This window comes from Harmonia axyridis, chromosome 7 (genome assembly GCF_914767665.1).
Source record: "Harmonia axyridis chromosome 7, icHarAxyr1.1, whole genome shotgun sequence".
NCBI lineage: Eukaryota > Metazoa > Arthropoda > Insecta > Coleoptera > Coccinellidae > Harmonia > Harmonia axyridis.
In genome coordinates, this window is record NC_059507.1 from 8,213,584 (window position 1) to 8,231,223 (window position 17,640).

General features: G+C 34.3%; 1 protein-coding gene across 3 annotated transcripts in view; it reads right to left on the reverse strand.

The window, feature by feature from the left end:
- Positions 1–17,640, reverse strand: part of LOC123684907 (neuroglobin-like) — a 104,968-nt gene continuing 87,328 nt past the window's right edge. For all 3 annotated transcript variants that reach the window (XM_045624413.1, XM_045624411.1, XM_045624412.1), the window contains exons 3-4: positions 8,545–8,776; positions 1–1,290 (exon numbers count right to left, since the gene is read on the reverse strand). In XM_045624413.1, the coding sequence (XP_045480369.1) occupies positions 1,144–1,290; positions 8,545–8,776 (379 nt within the window). In that variant the 3' untranslated portion in view covers positions 1–1,143. The remainder of the gene's footprint in view (positions 1,291–8,544; positions 8,777–17,640) is intronic.

Below are 17,640 nucleotides of genomic sequence, written 5' to 3' on the forward strand. Positions count from 1 at the left end.
CGCAGAAGCGCCCAGCTTTGGCCAATAGAAGAGGATTTGTGTTCCATCAGGACTCGCCAGAAGCACCAGGAGCTTGGTTGGGAGGTTCTTATGCATCCATCTTATTTGGTACCAAGTGATTACCATTTGTTCCTGTCCAAAGCACACAATTTTTCTGGTAAAAAATTCGTTTCAACAGAAACTTGTGAAAGTCGAATGTCTCAATTTTCTGCCATAGAACGTGGGCTTCTATGAGAGAGGCCTAATGATATTACCTTCAACATAGAACAAACCAGCGCACATTTTACCTTAATCGGAGCATTTTAATTATGGTAATTAAAGCCTTGTTTTTCATGCAAAAATAATGGATTCCTTTTTGCTACACCTCATATTTTAAAAAATTCTTAATTTACCAGATGAAAATATATTAGCCACTTGATTTAGGTGTTAAATCATCAGGAAGCTTATCAGCAAATTTCGTTACGTTTGAAACACCATTTTTAGTGATATATATTGGATATGTTAAGATTGACTTATCCGGGACTTTATCAGTAAGTGGTGAAACAGGCCATAAATGGTTAAATCTAAATTTGAAGGTCTATCGCCACATTTAATGAATCTCACCCTGAATCAAACCATCAGGTTATCACACATAGTACATACCATCATATTTCACTATATCTAAGTATATGTTTTTTTACAAAATATATAAATAAACCTCAAAACACATTCGCCGCACTCACTAGTATTCATTGGTTTTATTTCAGACAAATATTTTAATATCATAAATTCTCGAAAATTATTCGAAGGTATCTTATATTGTTCCGATATATAATTTCATAAAATAAATAACTTACGGATGAAAAAATATCTGATATTTCAATATCTTACATATATGACTAAGTTCAGACATCAATAGTCATACATAGCTCATTGAATTTCTGAATTGGTTGTGTTCTAAGTGGAATAAAAACGCTGAAGAAACTTTTGATTTTTGATCCCATTATAAAATTAATATGTTTTGAGCAATGAACTTCAAATTAATTTTCTAAGGAATGAAACAGAAGCCTAAAGAGTTAACTGATATTGCTGCCTGTTCTTAGTCATTACGATTTCAAAAAAATTGCAACAATTTTATTGATCTTCAGTCTTCAGCTGCATGGCTCACGTTGTGGAATTGGAATTGTTGTATCCTTTTATTAAAGTTTCTATAATAAATTTTATAGTTATTTTATAAATATTTTCCACATTCTCGGTATAACGATCTCCTAATGTTGTTTCCACTGCTTCTAGGAATGGTTTTTCTATTTTCTGGAAAGAGAAAGAAATGTTTAGATATTAAATCTCTTAGGAGCCAGATTTATATTACAAAATATGACTAGTCTTGGATTCGCCAGTTGGATAATATTAATTAAAATTTCACACAGAACGTTATATTCACACACGTTATATTCAAATATAAGAGAGTAAACTTTTGAATTCTGTACAGGCTGGGCAAATTTCGATGTTTTAGCACTACAACTTTTAAACCAGAGGAGATAGACAAAATCTGATAGGCTATTCTCGGTCTCTTTTTCTGAGAAACTAACAAGGATAGTATTCATTTTTGGCCACCTTCTTTTGTTTTAGAGTTATAAGCGAAAATTGGAAAAATGGCGATAGGTATCGATAAACACTTATATCTCCGCTAATACTGATGATAGAGCTCTGAAATTAAAACATTATACAGGCACTTTTTCACGTAAAATCCAGTGGCGTACTTGTTTTTTCAAAAGGGTTTTTAATTACGAAGCTATGACCCAAAGTTATGTTTTTTTGAATGGGAACACTAGAATTATGTGCCATTTTTTGAAAGCTTAATTTTTCCTGATTTCAAAAATATATAACATCGTATGGTTTGTATTAATATAAATAATATAAAATGGTCAAAAACCTTTTTTTATCTAAGAATCTCATTATTTCTATGGTTTCAACTGTTGATGAGCACAGAAAAATTGACCTTTCTCTAAAAATAGCAGTGTCCTTCGGTCAATCTGATTATTTCTATGCTTTTCACTTATTTCTACAGAATTCGAATCTAGATATGTTGTATAAATTTTGTATCTAAAAATTGACTTGGAAATAACGAAAAGATCCACAAGATCGAATGTTTCAATCGAAAGAGTTGTAATGAGATGGATGTATCAGAAGATTATTTTCATAGGTCTCCAGAATGAATACGCACAAATACCAATCCATTTAAATAGCATATGAAACAACGCATATATGATTGATCTCAACAATATAATTGCGAAGGGAACAAACAAGAAATAATATTTAACCTAATAATGACAACAATTGCACAATGCACAGACGACACATCTTCTCGATATTTCGCACCGAATTCAATAGATGAATATTGGAAACTGTGTTCAAGCAACCTAGGAAAATTTCTCCGAGTTCATTTCTAGTTTAGAAACTATTTTCATGAAATATTCCTAGATTCAAATTTTGTAGAAATTAGTAAAAAGCATAGAAATAATCAGATTGACAGAAGGACTCTGCTCTTGTTATAGAAAGCTCAATTTTTCTGTGCTCATCAACAGTTGAAACCATAGAAATATTGGGACGGTTAGATAAAAAAAGGTTTTTTGACCATTTTTTGTTATTTATTTTAATGCAAACCATACGATATTATATATTTTGAAATCAGGAAAAATTAAGCTTTCAAAAAATGGCACATAAATCTAGTGTTCTTATTTAAAAAAAATAAATTTGGGTCATAGCTTCGTAATTAAAAACCCTTCTGAGAAGACGAGCACGCCACTGGATTCTACGTAAAAAAGTGCCTGTATAATGTTTAAATTTCAGAGCTCTATCATCAGTATTAGCGGAGATATAAATGTTTTTCGATATCGCCATTTTTCCAATTTTCGCTTATAATTCTAAAACAAAAGAAGGTGGCCAAAAATGAATACTACCCTTGTTAGTTTCTCATAAAAAGAGATCGAGAATGGGGTATCAGATTTTGTCTATCTCCTCTGGTTTAAAAGTTGTAGTGCTAAAACATCGAAAATTGCCCACCCTGTACATGGAAATTTGGTGGACAAGAATCGACAACTTTTGAAACGGTCACAAAATTTCTGAAATTCCATAACTTTTGTGGAGCAGTATATCATTCCTCTTAACCGTTCTACCAACCAGGAAAAAAATACTCATGTCAAGAAGAGGACTTGACAATCAGTATCGATTTCACTCCTGAAGAGCGAGGAACTCATATCAATTTCACCACCATCTATCGATCCAGATACTGATGCTCTGAAGCTTCTAATTACTCACTAAATATAAGTATAAACTCTGTAGGAAGTGGTTTTATTTCACGAGTGGGCTAATGCATTAAAAGGAAGATTGGGCGAAGCCATTAGAATAGATTAATTAATGTTTTGCCAAAAGGTAAAGAGATATACACTCTATCATCATCATTTGAATCAATTACGTTCAAAATAGAAGAAGTTGTGTCGGAGTGCTTTGTTTTAAACAGCAACGATATTATTTCCACTCTAATGATTTGCGAGAATCAATTTCCTGCAATCAAAATTGTTATCTCCCAAAAATTCCGAAAGTTTTATGATATATTGGATCACCTGTCAACGCTTCATTATCGTTTCGAATTTCCAACAACATGTTTGTGACACTTTCATTTGTCCAGATTAATTTCATCGAGCAATCACAACAAAGTTCAATTCAAATGAGCAGACAGGACAGTAATAACGCTTGTATTCCTATTAATCCTATTAGAATTAAATCATGTTGGGAATTCATTACAGAATTAATGATTATTAGGAAAACACAGTGGATTTACGCAGGATATTGCTGGAATAAATTACAGAGATTCCTAATCATGTTCAGTGACAAGTATGGGGTGTTCCAATTGGAACACAGTGTGAATTTTTTTTTACATTTCATATTTCATTTGTGTTTATTAGGTTATACCATTCAATTATGGAAAGATGCACGCTTCAACAACGTTCAAAAATTTTTGAGTTGTTTAATTAAATTCAGTGCTCATAGGTAACATAAAATTTTTGACCATGAAATAGTTACAATGGTTCTTGTTGATAACTTTCTCAGTTTGAGACAAGTTCTTGTCATTTGCGTTTCTAATAATTTTGGTCCAGTTATTGTTTTACGTTCTTACAACCAACTTTGATTCAAAATCTAGAAATTTATTTTGCAGTAATACCTATACTTAAACTTAGTGCAGATGAAGTTATAAGGGCTCTGGGAATGATCAAGGCAGGACGCAATCAAAGAGATGTTATGAATTTCTTTCAAGTTAGTAAAAACGTAATTTACTGGTTCTTCCATGGATATCTAGAAATTGAAAACGTTACCAAAAGGCCCAAGATCTACCACTTATGCTCAAGATTGGTTTCTGACTGTCTGTAGAGAGTCTTTGAGTACTTGTCAAATCATGAACAGTGGCTTTTGAAAGCTTCTGGTGTTTTTGTTTCAATTGAAACTGTTCATCGAAGACTTGGAGAAGTTATGCAACATTCTCGACGTCTTTTGGGAAGGATTCCATCACCTTAACATCATATGGGACTTCGATGGAAATGGGCCTGATTTACATAGACCAAGTCATTGACAATATTATTTTTTAGTTTCATGCTTCTATATGGCCAAATTTCTCATTTGTTCTATCCCATTTTCCTAGAATTGTAGATGAAGTTCTGGTATTCCGCATTTGGCCCTGCCCCCTCATTTGCCAGACCTCAATCCCATTGAACATGCTTAGGATCAATTACAAAGAGTTGTTACTGCAACTAGAGAGAGGAATTGCTCAAGACTACTTCAACAAGTAACTGGTATAGAACAGCTAGAGATAGAGAAGAGTGGAAAAAAAGAGAGGAGGCCTATTTCCAGGAGAGGATTCTGAAGGGCTGCTAAAGAAGAAGAAGAAGACTTCAACAATCTGATCGAAAGTATGTAAAAGCATTGTCAGGCAGTGGGTGATGTTCTTCACGAAACTTTATTTTGAAAATTTTTTGAGTAAACTGATTTTGTACTAACGGGTGTTTTTTTTCGAGGTATATAACTTTAAGTTGGCATTACTGTTCAAGATGGCGACCGATTTGACAGCTGTCAAGTGATTTATTCTCAGTTTGGTTTGGCAATTCATCACGAATAGACTCAAGCCTGAACAACTCTTAGAAATAGTGCAATTTTATTTCGAAAATAATGGTTCTGTGCGGAATACGTATCGCTCACTACGTCCATTTTAGCGATGAAGCGCACTTCTGGTTGAATGGCTACGTCAACAAACAAAACTGCCGCATTTGGAGTGAAGCTTATCCTCAAGTGTATGTCGAAACACCGTTACATCCGGAAAAACTGACTGTTTGGTGCGCTTTATGAGCTGGTGGAATCATTGGTCAGTACTTCTTCAAAAACTATGTTTTGGACTTGTGAATTGGCCTCCAAGATCTTGTGATTTAACCCCGCTAGACTACTTTCTGTGGGGCTATGTAAAGTCATTGGTCTATGCGGATAAGCCACAAACCCTTGACCATTTGGATGACAACATTCGCCGTGTTATTGCCGATATACGGCCACAAATGTTGAAAAAAGTCATCGAAAATTGGACGTCCAGATTGGACTACATCCGAGCCAGCCGTGGCGGTCATATGCCAGAAATCATATATAAAATGTAATGCCACAAGATTATCTTGCGGATAAATAAAATTCATGTCAATCGAATAATCCATCGTTGTTTTATTGCAATTTAAAGTTCTATAGCTCTAAAAAAAACACCCTTTATAAATATTGAGTATTTGACTAGGGATTCTTTATAAGTGAGTAGAACCCTCAAATTCTAAAAATGAGGACCTTTTGACGATATGGTAGGTCGACCTGTAAGGTGAAAGTGCACTCAAAAATCAATAACTGCACGTGTCAGTTCAAGTTTCAAGAAAAAGAACTATACGTCTATTCCTCATGTTGCTCGATACTACAATATGATCACGTTTCTCTTCAAAAGCTAAATGGTGTTTTCACGTTGTCGTATACGAGATTATGCCGTCAAGGCATAAGCCAAATTGAATATATATATAGTTTGAATCGAAAGTGGGAGAGATGAAGAGGAGCACGAAGATAATCGATATGTTGACAGCATCACCATCGCAAAGGGTTCACGGAAAACATGTTGCTTTCAAGTGACGTAGGCGTATTTGAAAGAATCTTTTGTAGAGAAATTAATACAGGGTTTACCCAATAGGAGGTTTCATTTTGAATAGCCCGCTATTTTGCCATCTGTAACTTTTAAAGCTGTCATCTTCTAACATATGATGAGTTAAAGGAACGCCATCACAAAAACTTGAATTTAACACAACTCAAAAACGTATTGAAAATGTCCAAAATCGGTACAGAAATGGTGAAATATATTCAATCGCAGTTAAAACGAGATCACTTTTGAGTCGTCTTGAAGCACCTTTTCGGCTGAATATACAAAATGGCGAATGCGCCAGCATCAGATGATCTCAAGAATTCCAGCAATGTTTGCTGCATTCTTCTGGTTTCCAAATCAACTTAGTTTTATGAAAGTGGGATCCACTTTCACTTGTCTGAGTATATCCTTGGGCTCAAATCTGCGTTTTTCAGGAACAAACCATCATTTAAAATTGAACGAATTGATTCGTGAGACGAAGAAATCACAAAAAGATATTCAATCATAATTTCTTTTAGTTCTCAAGTTCAGATCCAAACATCGAGCGATGTAAATTCAACTGCTCTTGAATTTACTCTTATATTGATATGAACGAGTTTTTGATAAAATCAAATCATATGATTCAATTCATATTTTATAACGTGATAAATTAAATTCAATTTGTATTGATATTTTATCCATTTAGAATTTTCAAATATACACGAGATGAACTGATAAAATATACAATCCTTTAAGTGAGGCTTCTGAATTATCAATTCCTGATACATTTTTGACAGAATCACAATAAATCCAAACAATGTTGGGTTTAGTTAGTTGCCCTAAGAGTTTCCACTCTGTTATGATATGCAAATTCTTTGAGGAAAACTTGGATACCTACATGAAATTGATTTTTAGTGTCAACGTTCAGATAAACCAAAGCTCCAAAGCTTTTCTCATATTTCTTGAAAAAAATGCAATATATTGAGAATTTGAAGAAATCTTCTGTGAATGACAATTATAAATGCAATTTCTATTACAAAAATTAGCGCATTTCTAAACAAGAGATCCACTTCAGAGTGCAATCATGACATTACTAATACAGAATAATTTTCAAATAACGCTTGTTTTCGGAAAGGTTTTTGACAAAGAGTTAGAACTTCTTTCTTATATTTTTGAATTAATTCTTCCATTACATAATGATTATTCACAGCACGTATCATTCACAAACAAAAACAGACCCATTATTCTGTAAATCATCCTGGCAGTCCCACTTATCTGCCATTTGTGTCAGTTATGTAAAAAAATGCGCATATTTCCATATGTTGGGATAGAAGACATTGAAACAAGATTATCACGAAACAGTTTCCAACTTTTATTTTCTTATATCATGGCTTTCAAAGAAAATTTCATTCAATATGAAACCGTAATTACGAGAATACTATTCTCAATAGGTGGGTTCATTATATTTTTGATACAACAAAGCTATTGTGAAGGAATAATAATCAGTAATAACATGAAAAAATCTCTCAATATCGAACAATCAACCTTTTGTTCATATTTCAGAGAGATTCGAAGAAAAGGTTCTTATAAATATACTAACTGACAAAGAAACTGCCCACCCAGAAGGAGCTGTTTAAATTTGAAATTGTTTTGGTGAAACATAGATAGCATAGCAAGCAGTAAATGATTGAAATTTGGAGAAAAAAACGAAGGGTTTAATTTTTTTTTATATTTGTTAATAAAGTGTTTGTACACCGCAATTAGTGAAAACCATGAAAACTGTGCGTTTCTGATATATTCTCGCACGATTTTGTTCTACAAGATGTAGAAGAATGAACGGAATAACCACAGAATTAGAGAATAGTTATTTATAATACAAGTGCAGAAGGCATTGATATTCTTCCACGAGTTCAAAATTCAAAAACGAGCCACGAAGTGGCGAGTTTTGGAATGAACGAGTGGTAGAATGAGCCTTCTGTACGAGTATTATACATTATTTTCTCTAATTCATTGCATTTTCATTGAAATTAATGAAATATTTCCATAAATATAATTTAGTGATTTTTGCATTGAAAAATGTTGTTTGGCAGAACTGATTTCTTAAGGCAAATTGATGAATCGACAGATAAAGCCGTGGCGGAAAGTTCGGAGTACCAACATATAATAATGAATTATAACCATGAAAACTGTGCGTTTCTGATATATTCTCGCACGATTTTGTTCTACAAGATGTAGAAGAATGAACGGAATAACCACAGAATTAGAGAAATAATATTCATCGCTAACGTATATTTCGAGAGAGACTTCCAATTATTGAAGTTAATTAATTTTGTTGAAACTACATTTCCCGAAAAAGTTCCGACACTAACTGAAGTGCTCACCCAAAAGTATTCTGCTTTGAAGCCTGGAATTTTCCTATGCGACGCCCCAACCTGATGCAAATATTCCATCAGGACGTCCAAGTTATCAAGGCCTTTGATTCCCTCATCCAAGGTGTTCATAACGTTATTCGCATGTTCTATAAGTTCTTGACTGCTGGCCTGTTCCTCTTTTGTCTTCAACGCTTTGAACTTTTCGAACAGTTCCAGGAGTTCTGAGTGGTCTTCGAATAATCTGAAAGAGAGAGAGAGAAATTCGTAAATTGAAAGATATTTTTTTAGCTGAATTTTGAGGACTTCTTAATTGTGTTCGAGTTTAACTCAATCATGTATTTTTTTTGTTCGTTGGGAGGGGACAACAATATTGAAAGCTGGTTGGAATGAACTTAGTTGAATGGAATACAAATTGATCAATCAAGATGCCTGAATTTCTTTTGTCCTAAATAAAAAGTTAGAAAGATGTTCCTTCACGATTGCTATAGAATATAGCTCTTCTTATTTCGAATTTTATCAGTAATTGTTGGTTTTATATTAATTGATATGTAATAATAATACTGCAACACCTGCTTTTATTAGCATTTCGACTGAAGTTCTTTTCACACTCCAAAATCTATAAAACTGGTTAGATCCGTTTCCGAAAATTGAGGAGTTCAATACTTCACTCTGTATACCTTCATTTACAATAACACTTTTTAGATATATTAGCTGTAATAAAAAGATATCCATTATTTTTCCAATAGATGGCTTTAGTTATCTGTATCTCACGTTATCCGATGAGATTCCGTACCACAAGACCTTTTGTGACAGTTTTGTGATTAGTTGACTCAGTTCAGTTCAAGTGCGCATCTAAGATGGACTCTGGCAAAGAGAAGGGACGAAAACTTCTATAAGAGAGGCATAAATATATCCTTCAAAATGGCAACAAATTATCGAACAAAAAGTTACATATTTGACCTAAATCTGATCATTCTATATATTCTATAACTATTGTAATTAGAGCCTTGTTTTCAATGCAAAAATAATAGATTTGTGTCAGCATCATAAAGTTATTCTCGATTAGACATGCCAGATTACGAGCCAAAGTCTCGTCATTTGCGTGAGGTTTCAATTTTCTGCTTTAATATGAAGAAATCTGCGGCTGAAACTCATCGAATGCTCTCAAATACCCATGTTGAGGACGTTATGAGTGAAAGAACGTGCCGAAAGTGGTTTGAACGTTTCAAGAACGGTGATTTCGAAGGCCAGCATCGCGGTGGAAGAGAGAGCATCAAGAATTGGCAGGATTATTCGGAGGGACGCAACAAGCCATTTCCAAACGCCTCAAACTCATGGAAATGATTCAGAAACAAGGAAATTGGGTGCCCTACGAGTCGAAGCCGAGAGATGTTAAACAGCATTTGTTTTCTTGTGAACAGCTGCTTGCAAGACAAAGGCGGAAGTGATTTCTGCATGCCATTGTGACTGGAGACGAAAAATGGGTTCATTACGATCATCACAAGTGCAAAAAATCATGGGGATATCCCGGCCATGCTTCCACGTTTACGACAAAACTGAATATTCACGATTCCAAGGTCATACTCAGTATTTGGTGGGACCAGCTCGGCGTAGTGTTATTATGAGTTGCTAAAACCAACTGAAACAATCACAGGCGATCGTCATCGAACGCAATTCATGTGTTTGGGCCGAGAATTGAAAGACAAACGGCTACAATGCAACGAGAGACATGATAAAGTGATTTTACAGCAGATTAAACAGTTGCGAAAGTGGTCAAGAGATACTTGAAAACGTTGAAATGGAAAGTCCTACCCCACCTGCCGTATGCTCCAGACGTTGCTCCCTCGGACTATCACTTGTTTCGATCAATGGCACACGGCCTGGCTGACCAGCACTTCCGGTCTTATGAAGAAGTAAAAAAATGTATCATTTCGTGGATCGCTTCAAAAGATGACCAGTTTTTTCAACGCGGAATTCGTACGTTGCCCGAAATATGAGAGGAAGTAGTTGCCAGCGATGGACAATACTTTGAATCATAAATGTATAACCAGTTTTTTACAATGAAGCATCGAATTTCGGAAAAAAACGGCGGAAGCAAAGTTGTACGCCTAGAGGAGTGTAAATAGAATATCTATCTATTAATTAAGATTCGAATGTAATTTTCCCGGTTTTCGAAAAAACTACCAAACCCACCCTGAATCAACGGTAAACAGAATTAGCTGGTAGTTCAACCGATCCGTAGATCCAATGTTTCCTTAGCAATTCAGACTAACTGAACCGAATGAATCTGGCACAGCCTGATTAATTTGGAAGCGTGTTAACTAGAATCATCCGTAAACATTTCATGCTACAAATCACTTCCATCAATTCCCGTTTATCTAATCCGGAATAGCCAAGACGATCTGATAGCATCTGATATTATTTGAACTGTCGTTCTCCCAAGATAACCTGGAAATTATCTATGATTTCGCGTGCACAGAAGAGGTAAATACCGAAAGGTGACCTAATCAATATTATTAGGTCGGTTCGTTCAACTCAATCGTGGGGGCAGATTAAATCGTTTGGGTCTATTTTAAGAAATCTGGTGGAATTTCGGGCCAATCGAGCAGAGGGATTTGGGGCTCGGGAATGCTGAAGCCTGGAAATCTATCGTTGCATCGCCAGATCTAGCCGGGATTATGGATTCTGATTGATTTGGAACCAATTGTTGCCGTCGATAGGGGATTTCACGAAAAGCCATACGTATGAATATCGTTCAGACAGAGAAACTATCTCGTACAATGATTGGAATTTATTTCTCAACCAGAGCGCGGAACTTAAAAGTTTTCCAATGAGAGGTTCCGTTTTGAATCTGACAGCTGTCACTTTTGCAGCTGTCATCTTTTGACGTTTGACAAGTCAAAACTACACCATTACTAGAAATGAAACGATTCAAGTTTCAACAACGCGTTGAAATTGTTTGAAATCAATTCAAAAATTGGTGACACAGTTAGCAAAACTAAAGCACTTTTGGATCTTCGGCGATTACTTCTTCATTGGAGCTCAATTTCTTTCCAGCGAGGATTCTTTTGAGGTCTGAGAACAGGAAAAGGTCGCTGGGGGCCAGATCTGGCGGATACGGAGGATGCAGAAGCTATTTGAAGCCCAATTCATGCAATTTTGCTATTGTTTTCATTGATTTCTGACAAGACGCATTGTCTTGATGGAACAGCACCTTTTTTTCTTAACGGTTTCATCTTTTAAATGATTAATAACGCTATAAAATAATCGATGTAGATGGTCTGGCCCGTTTAAAGGTAATCAATGAATATTATACCTTGCGCATCCCAGAATACTGATGCCATAACCTTGCCAGCTGAGTGTTATGTTTTCCTCGCTTTGTATTCGGTTCATCGTGTGCAGTCCACTCAGCTGACTGTTGATTGGACCCCGGAATGTAATGATGGAGCCATGTTTCATCCATTGTCACATATCGATGCAAAAAGTCAGGTTTATTGCACTTAAACAGCTTCAAACACTGCTCAGAATCATTAACACGTTGTTGCTTTAGATCAATTGTGAGCTCGCGCGGCACCCATTTTGCTCACAGCTCTCTCATGTACGAATATTGGTGAAAATATGATGTACACATTTAGATGATATCTTCACAATGACTGCTATCTCGATCAACTTCACTTTACGGTCATTCAAAATTATTTTGTGAACTTTTTTGATTTTTTCATTGGTGACATCCTTTTTTGGGCGTCCACTGCGTTCGCCGTCTTCGGTGCTCATTTCTCCACGTTTGTTTAAACTTAGCATACCAATCAATGATGGTTGATTTTTCTGGAGCAGACCCCGGAAACTCTTCATCAAGCCAAGATTTTGCTTCAACTGTATTTGTTCCTTTCAGAAAGCAATATTTTATCAGCACACGAAATTCGTTTTTCAATCTTTTTTCAAATAACAAATATAGCAACACTCAACGCAATATCTAACAAACTAATGATCGGACTGCTGTCAAATTTTGACACGTATCGTTTGAAGGTTGGTACTGACTAAAAATCATGCATCGCCATCTCTGCATCAGACCGGAGACTTTTCAATTGGCCTAATATGTCAATGATCCACTATCGATTCAAGAACTTTAGCCATCTGAATGTCTTTTTCATCTTCAGCAAAGATCGATGTAAATATAGCTTTAACTTCGAAATTATGGCATTTAGGTATAGGGAACATTACAAAAGAAATAAACAGGATTTCTGAAGAAAAAAGAAAGATTTGATAACAATGTAAATACCACCATAATATGAGCCATATCACAAGATCCTGTCACGCCAAAATCTATGAAAAACGTAATATCCGTTTCCGAGATAAATGAGGCGTTCCATACTTAAAACTCACTCTGTATGATAATACGTTTTTGAATTATTTTTGTTAACCGATAATAAAGGGAGGACGAAAATTTTCACGGTAGGTAGGTAACATAGAAACCTGCAAATAAATGGATAAATATTCACGAGCCGTCACTGATGAAAACGTACACATTCTGGAGCATGTTCAGAGTAAACTAATAATCAGAATTAATTCCAAGCAAATTCCTCTCAAAAGTAATGAATTCCCCTGAGAGAAATCCAGAGGAGAATTCATATCTTCACACCCTCTGCGAAAATGCAATCTCACGAAATGGAAATGTTCCAGAATCTTAACGTTTTTTCAAACTCCATTCCTGGCCAAAAGTTTCATAACCGGCAAAATTCTGGAATTTCAGTAGATGCTCCATTGTTTGGAAAGTAATGAATGCGGTACGTGGACATCCCTGCGAATTCCAACGTACGGAAGCAGAAAAACCTAAAAGAAGTTCACTAAGAGATTGAATTATGGCTGGCTGTTTCCAGCGCGTTTTAGGTAGTCGTTTGTTACTGGGTTAAGAACACTAGAGATGTGAGGTTGAGTATATTTTGACCCTGTGCCGTTGATATTCTCGACAGCTATTTTCCGCTGAGTACGAGCAAACATCTCGACTGAAATTCGCGTATTTTATCATCCAGGCTAGATTGTAAACGTTGGTGTTGCCGAAATATTCCAGACAAACTCAATTTATTGGATCGTGAACTGATGTGTGTTGAAAATTCATAATAGAAACATATAAATTGGATTTTCATACAGCTGAAATTCCATTTTATTTGGAACAGTAAGCTTTTTTCCGATTTTTTTTTCTTATTCGATTCTGCAATTACGTAGTATTATAAGACTGTTTGCGGTTTGGACCAAAAATGTACAGGGTGTTCATAAGAAGATCATGAACTTGGAAAACTCAAATTCATCAAAACTCAAAATTTTCGAATTAGAACCTATATTTTTTATTATTTCAGTCGATTCTACGTACAAAAATAGTGGAGGTTACTTAAGAAAAACCTATACCTAAAATGAATACTTCAAGAGTTATCGAGGAACAACTTTAAATGAGAAAAAACCGCAATTTATAACTGTGTGGAGTAGTCTGTGACTTCCGGAAAACACAGAAAGAAAATGAATTTCGATGTTTTCATAACTTGACATTTCAAGAATTGCAATGAATTATACGTAATTGTAAATTGTATTGGTTTATGGATTTCTCAACAATCCGAACGAAAAATTAATTATTATTCATGAAATGTAAAATTTAGTTATCCAAACATAGAATTTTAGTTTCTTTCTGCGTCACAGACTATTCCACACAGTTATAACTATAATGCGGTTTTTCCTCATTTGAAGTTCTTCCTCGATAACTCTTGAAGTATTCATTTTAGGTATAGGGTTTTCTTAAGTAATCCCTACTATAATTGTACGTAGAATCGACTGAAATAATAAAAAATATGAGTTCTATTGAAAATCTTGAGTTTTGATGAATTTGAGTTGTCGAAGTTCAAGATCTTTTTATGAACACCCTGTACATTTCTGGACCAAACCGCAAACAGTCTTATAATACTACATATTTGCAGAATCGAAAAAACATTTTTTTCGAAAAAAGCTTTTTCTGCCGAAAAATTCGGAAAAATGTGGGTCCTCATCGCCAACATTTTTTTTATAAGAATTCCATTAAATCATGAACCGTTGAATTTCATCCCAATGTATGGCATATTGCCGAAATTGCTCTCAAAAAAGCTATCTAATGATGCAATAATATACTGGATGTGCCATTTGAAATGAGGAAGTAGTAGACTGTTGTAGAGATTTGCAAATATTTTAGGGAGAAAGATCATTGTCTCAAACCCCAATATTGAAATTTTCAGCTCAAAATTATGATTATTTTTCCATAGACGCCTAATAGGCCATACACCCTGTATATGTTTCACAATATTTTCACAATAATTCATTCTCCAAATATCCCGATATTCCATTCTATATCCATTTGCCCAACTATTTGATTCTGTATATATTTAATTCAGATGTATGGTCATCTCAAAAACAAATAAGACTGTAAAATTTCTCCACTAAATTACATTTCATTGGCGCATTCGCCATTTTGAAAAGACAGACGATAAATTCCACGTAAGTATCATATATGTGGTGCTAGCTTTTGCCTTTATGGATAGTACACGAAAAGATATTCTAGGAATGTTTATACTTCATATTCGTACTGTAGTCGTATTATAGTAATCGGCCACTCATTATAGCCATAAGTATAATTGAGAATAGTTGAAGAGCCCGAGGACGCCAGACTGTCGTAATAGTATAATGTTTATATACACATAATGTCCGCGCTGAGGTCGGGTATGAATGGCTACTGAAAAATTCAGATCTTCGTGGCTTTGACAGATAGCAGGTGATGCATAAAAGGTATGAAATGTATGAAAGCTGAAATAAAGGTATTACTTTGACAATTGTCTTATAATTTTTTTCTACATTCATGCAAAAAACAAAACTTTATTGAACTATATTTAGTGGAAAAAGAAGTTCTTCAATGCACTAGTGCAATAAAGTTTTTATTGCACTCATCTGTCATTCTACTTCAACGTGCTGTCATCATGACAAACATAAACGTTCAAACCCACTACATATTTATCATATATGCTGTGAGATTGGCAATACGTTTTAAACAGTTACATATTTTATATTATTTTATATTAATGTTAGCAGCTAGAGATAAACAAACAATGCCTTCCCGAGAATGACAGTTTGCTCTATGGAGGTAGACGGTTACAAATCGGATCAGTTTTGATTAACGAATCAAAACTGATCCGATTTGTAACCGTCTACCTCCATAGAGCAAACTGTCATTTCCTACACCTAGTGCCGCACCTCAATAAATCATTTTTGCTTTTTGCATGAACGTAGAAAAAATGTTGTATGCAACTCGTGCAATAAACATTCACTTCTTGCACTTGTTGCATAAATAACTATTATGTGCATTTCAGTTCATTTCATTAATGTTTTAAAAAAACTATTATTATCAATGACATTAATCATATCAAGTAAGTTAACTCTTTAAACAATTTAAATTACACCGCTTTGTTGAACATTACATGTAGTCATATCTTTAGCATTCCTTACCATGAATCAGTATATCCGAGACTATGAATGTGAAACATACGATACTCCTATGGAAAATATTGTAAATCTAAAAAGTCATAATTTTAATGATAAGTTTAACATATTGCATATGAATGTACGTAGTATTAATTTGAATTTTCCGGAGTTTGTCGCATTTTTAGAATATTTGTCTTTGGAGTTCGAAATAATCGACATTTTTTTTCCCAAATTCGACTTATGACTCAGACTGTACAATGATTGAAAATTGTTATTAATTAGTTTTTCTTATACATGAATTAAACCTTAGTTATAATCACCACAGTTAAGAAAATTGTTAAGTTTTATGTTACGCACAGGCATCCATTCTCTGAAATGGAGACCTCTGTAACTTATTATGTTTATTTATATGATTGCTTTGAATAAACATTATTATTATTATTATTATTATATTATTACTGTGATGGTATTTTTACACGATCTCTAGAGTGTCTAGTAGAAATTATTGCCAAGAAATTTATTTGGAAATTCTGATTAACAACATTTAAGGATATCATGAACAACAAAATTAGCAATATGAATTCAGTGAAACTTTTTTTGTTGCAATGTTCAACAATATTCAATATAAATTCTTCTCCGTTGAAAACATTTCATAATCAGAAAAAAATGTTTGGTTATTCTGAGTGATAATGACGTAATTTGATCCTTATTTTATGCATTTTTATGCTAGCTGCCGAAATCTCGATGATTGCATACAGAAACATTCAAATTTTATACAGGATTTTCCAATGAGAGGTTTCATTTCGAATAGCTCTCTATCTAGCCAGCTGTCACTTTTGAAGCTGTCATTCATTGACATTTGACTAGCAGAAACTACGTCATTACAGAAAATGGAACGCTACACGCGTCAACGATGCATTGAAACCTTCACCACAAATAAAAGTGACCTATATGAAAATTCTCTGGAAAAATTTATGCTTGGGAAATTATTCGTTGACTTGAATTATTTGTGACGATGTAATCACCTTAATAAATTCGTTAACTTTCTTGAATACTTTTTTTGTCACCAAACCCTTACATTTTCAGTTGAAAAGAAATGTCCTAAACAGAATTAAAAATTAAAACGATTTATTTTATTCTAAGTTAATATTGTGAATGAGATCTCATATTCATCCGTCTCATGCTGCATTTTATTATTTCCCTCGGATGTTTCGTCCTACTGCAAGTGGCTCCGGTGAATATTAAGAGAATGCAATAATTCATTTCACTTGACTTGATTTCATGCACAGTTCCAGGCGTGACTTTGAAATATTGAAAAACCAATTGAAATCACTCTGTTATTCCATGCAGATGCAGTGGGTTCAAGTTAATTTCCAGTTTCGAATTAATTTCGAACTTCGAAACAAGAAACTTTAATTAATAATGGTGGGCTTAATGATATTGAAGGCTCATCCGTTGGAAAATATGGGGATATGTTTATTTATTATCGTACAATGTTTGATGATGAATAATTTTTGATTCATTAGTTTATCCTTTTTGCTTGTTCGAAAATAGCTATTTATAATACAGTGCAGAAGGCATTGATATTCTTTCTCGAGTTCAAAATTCAAAAAC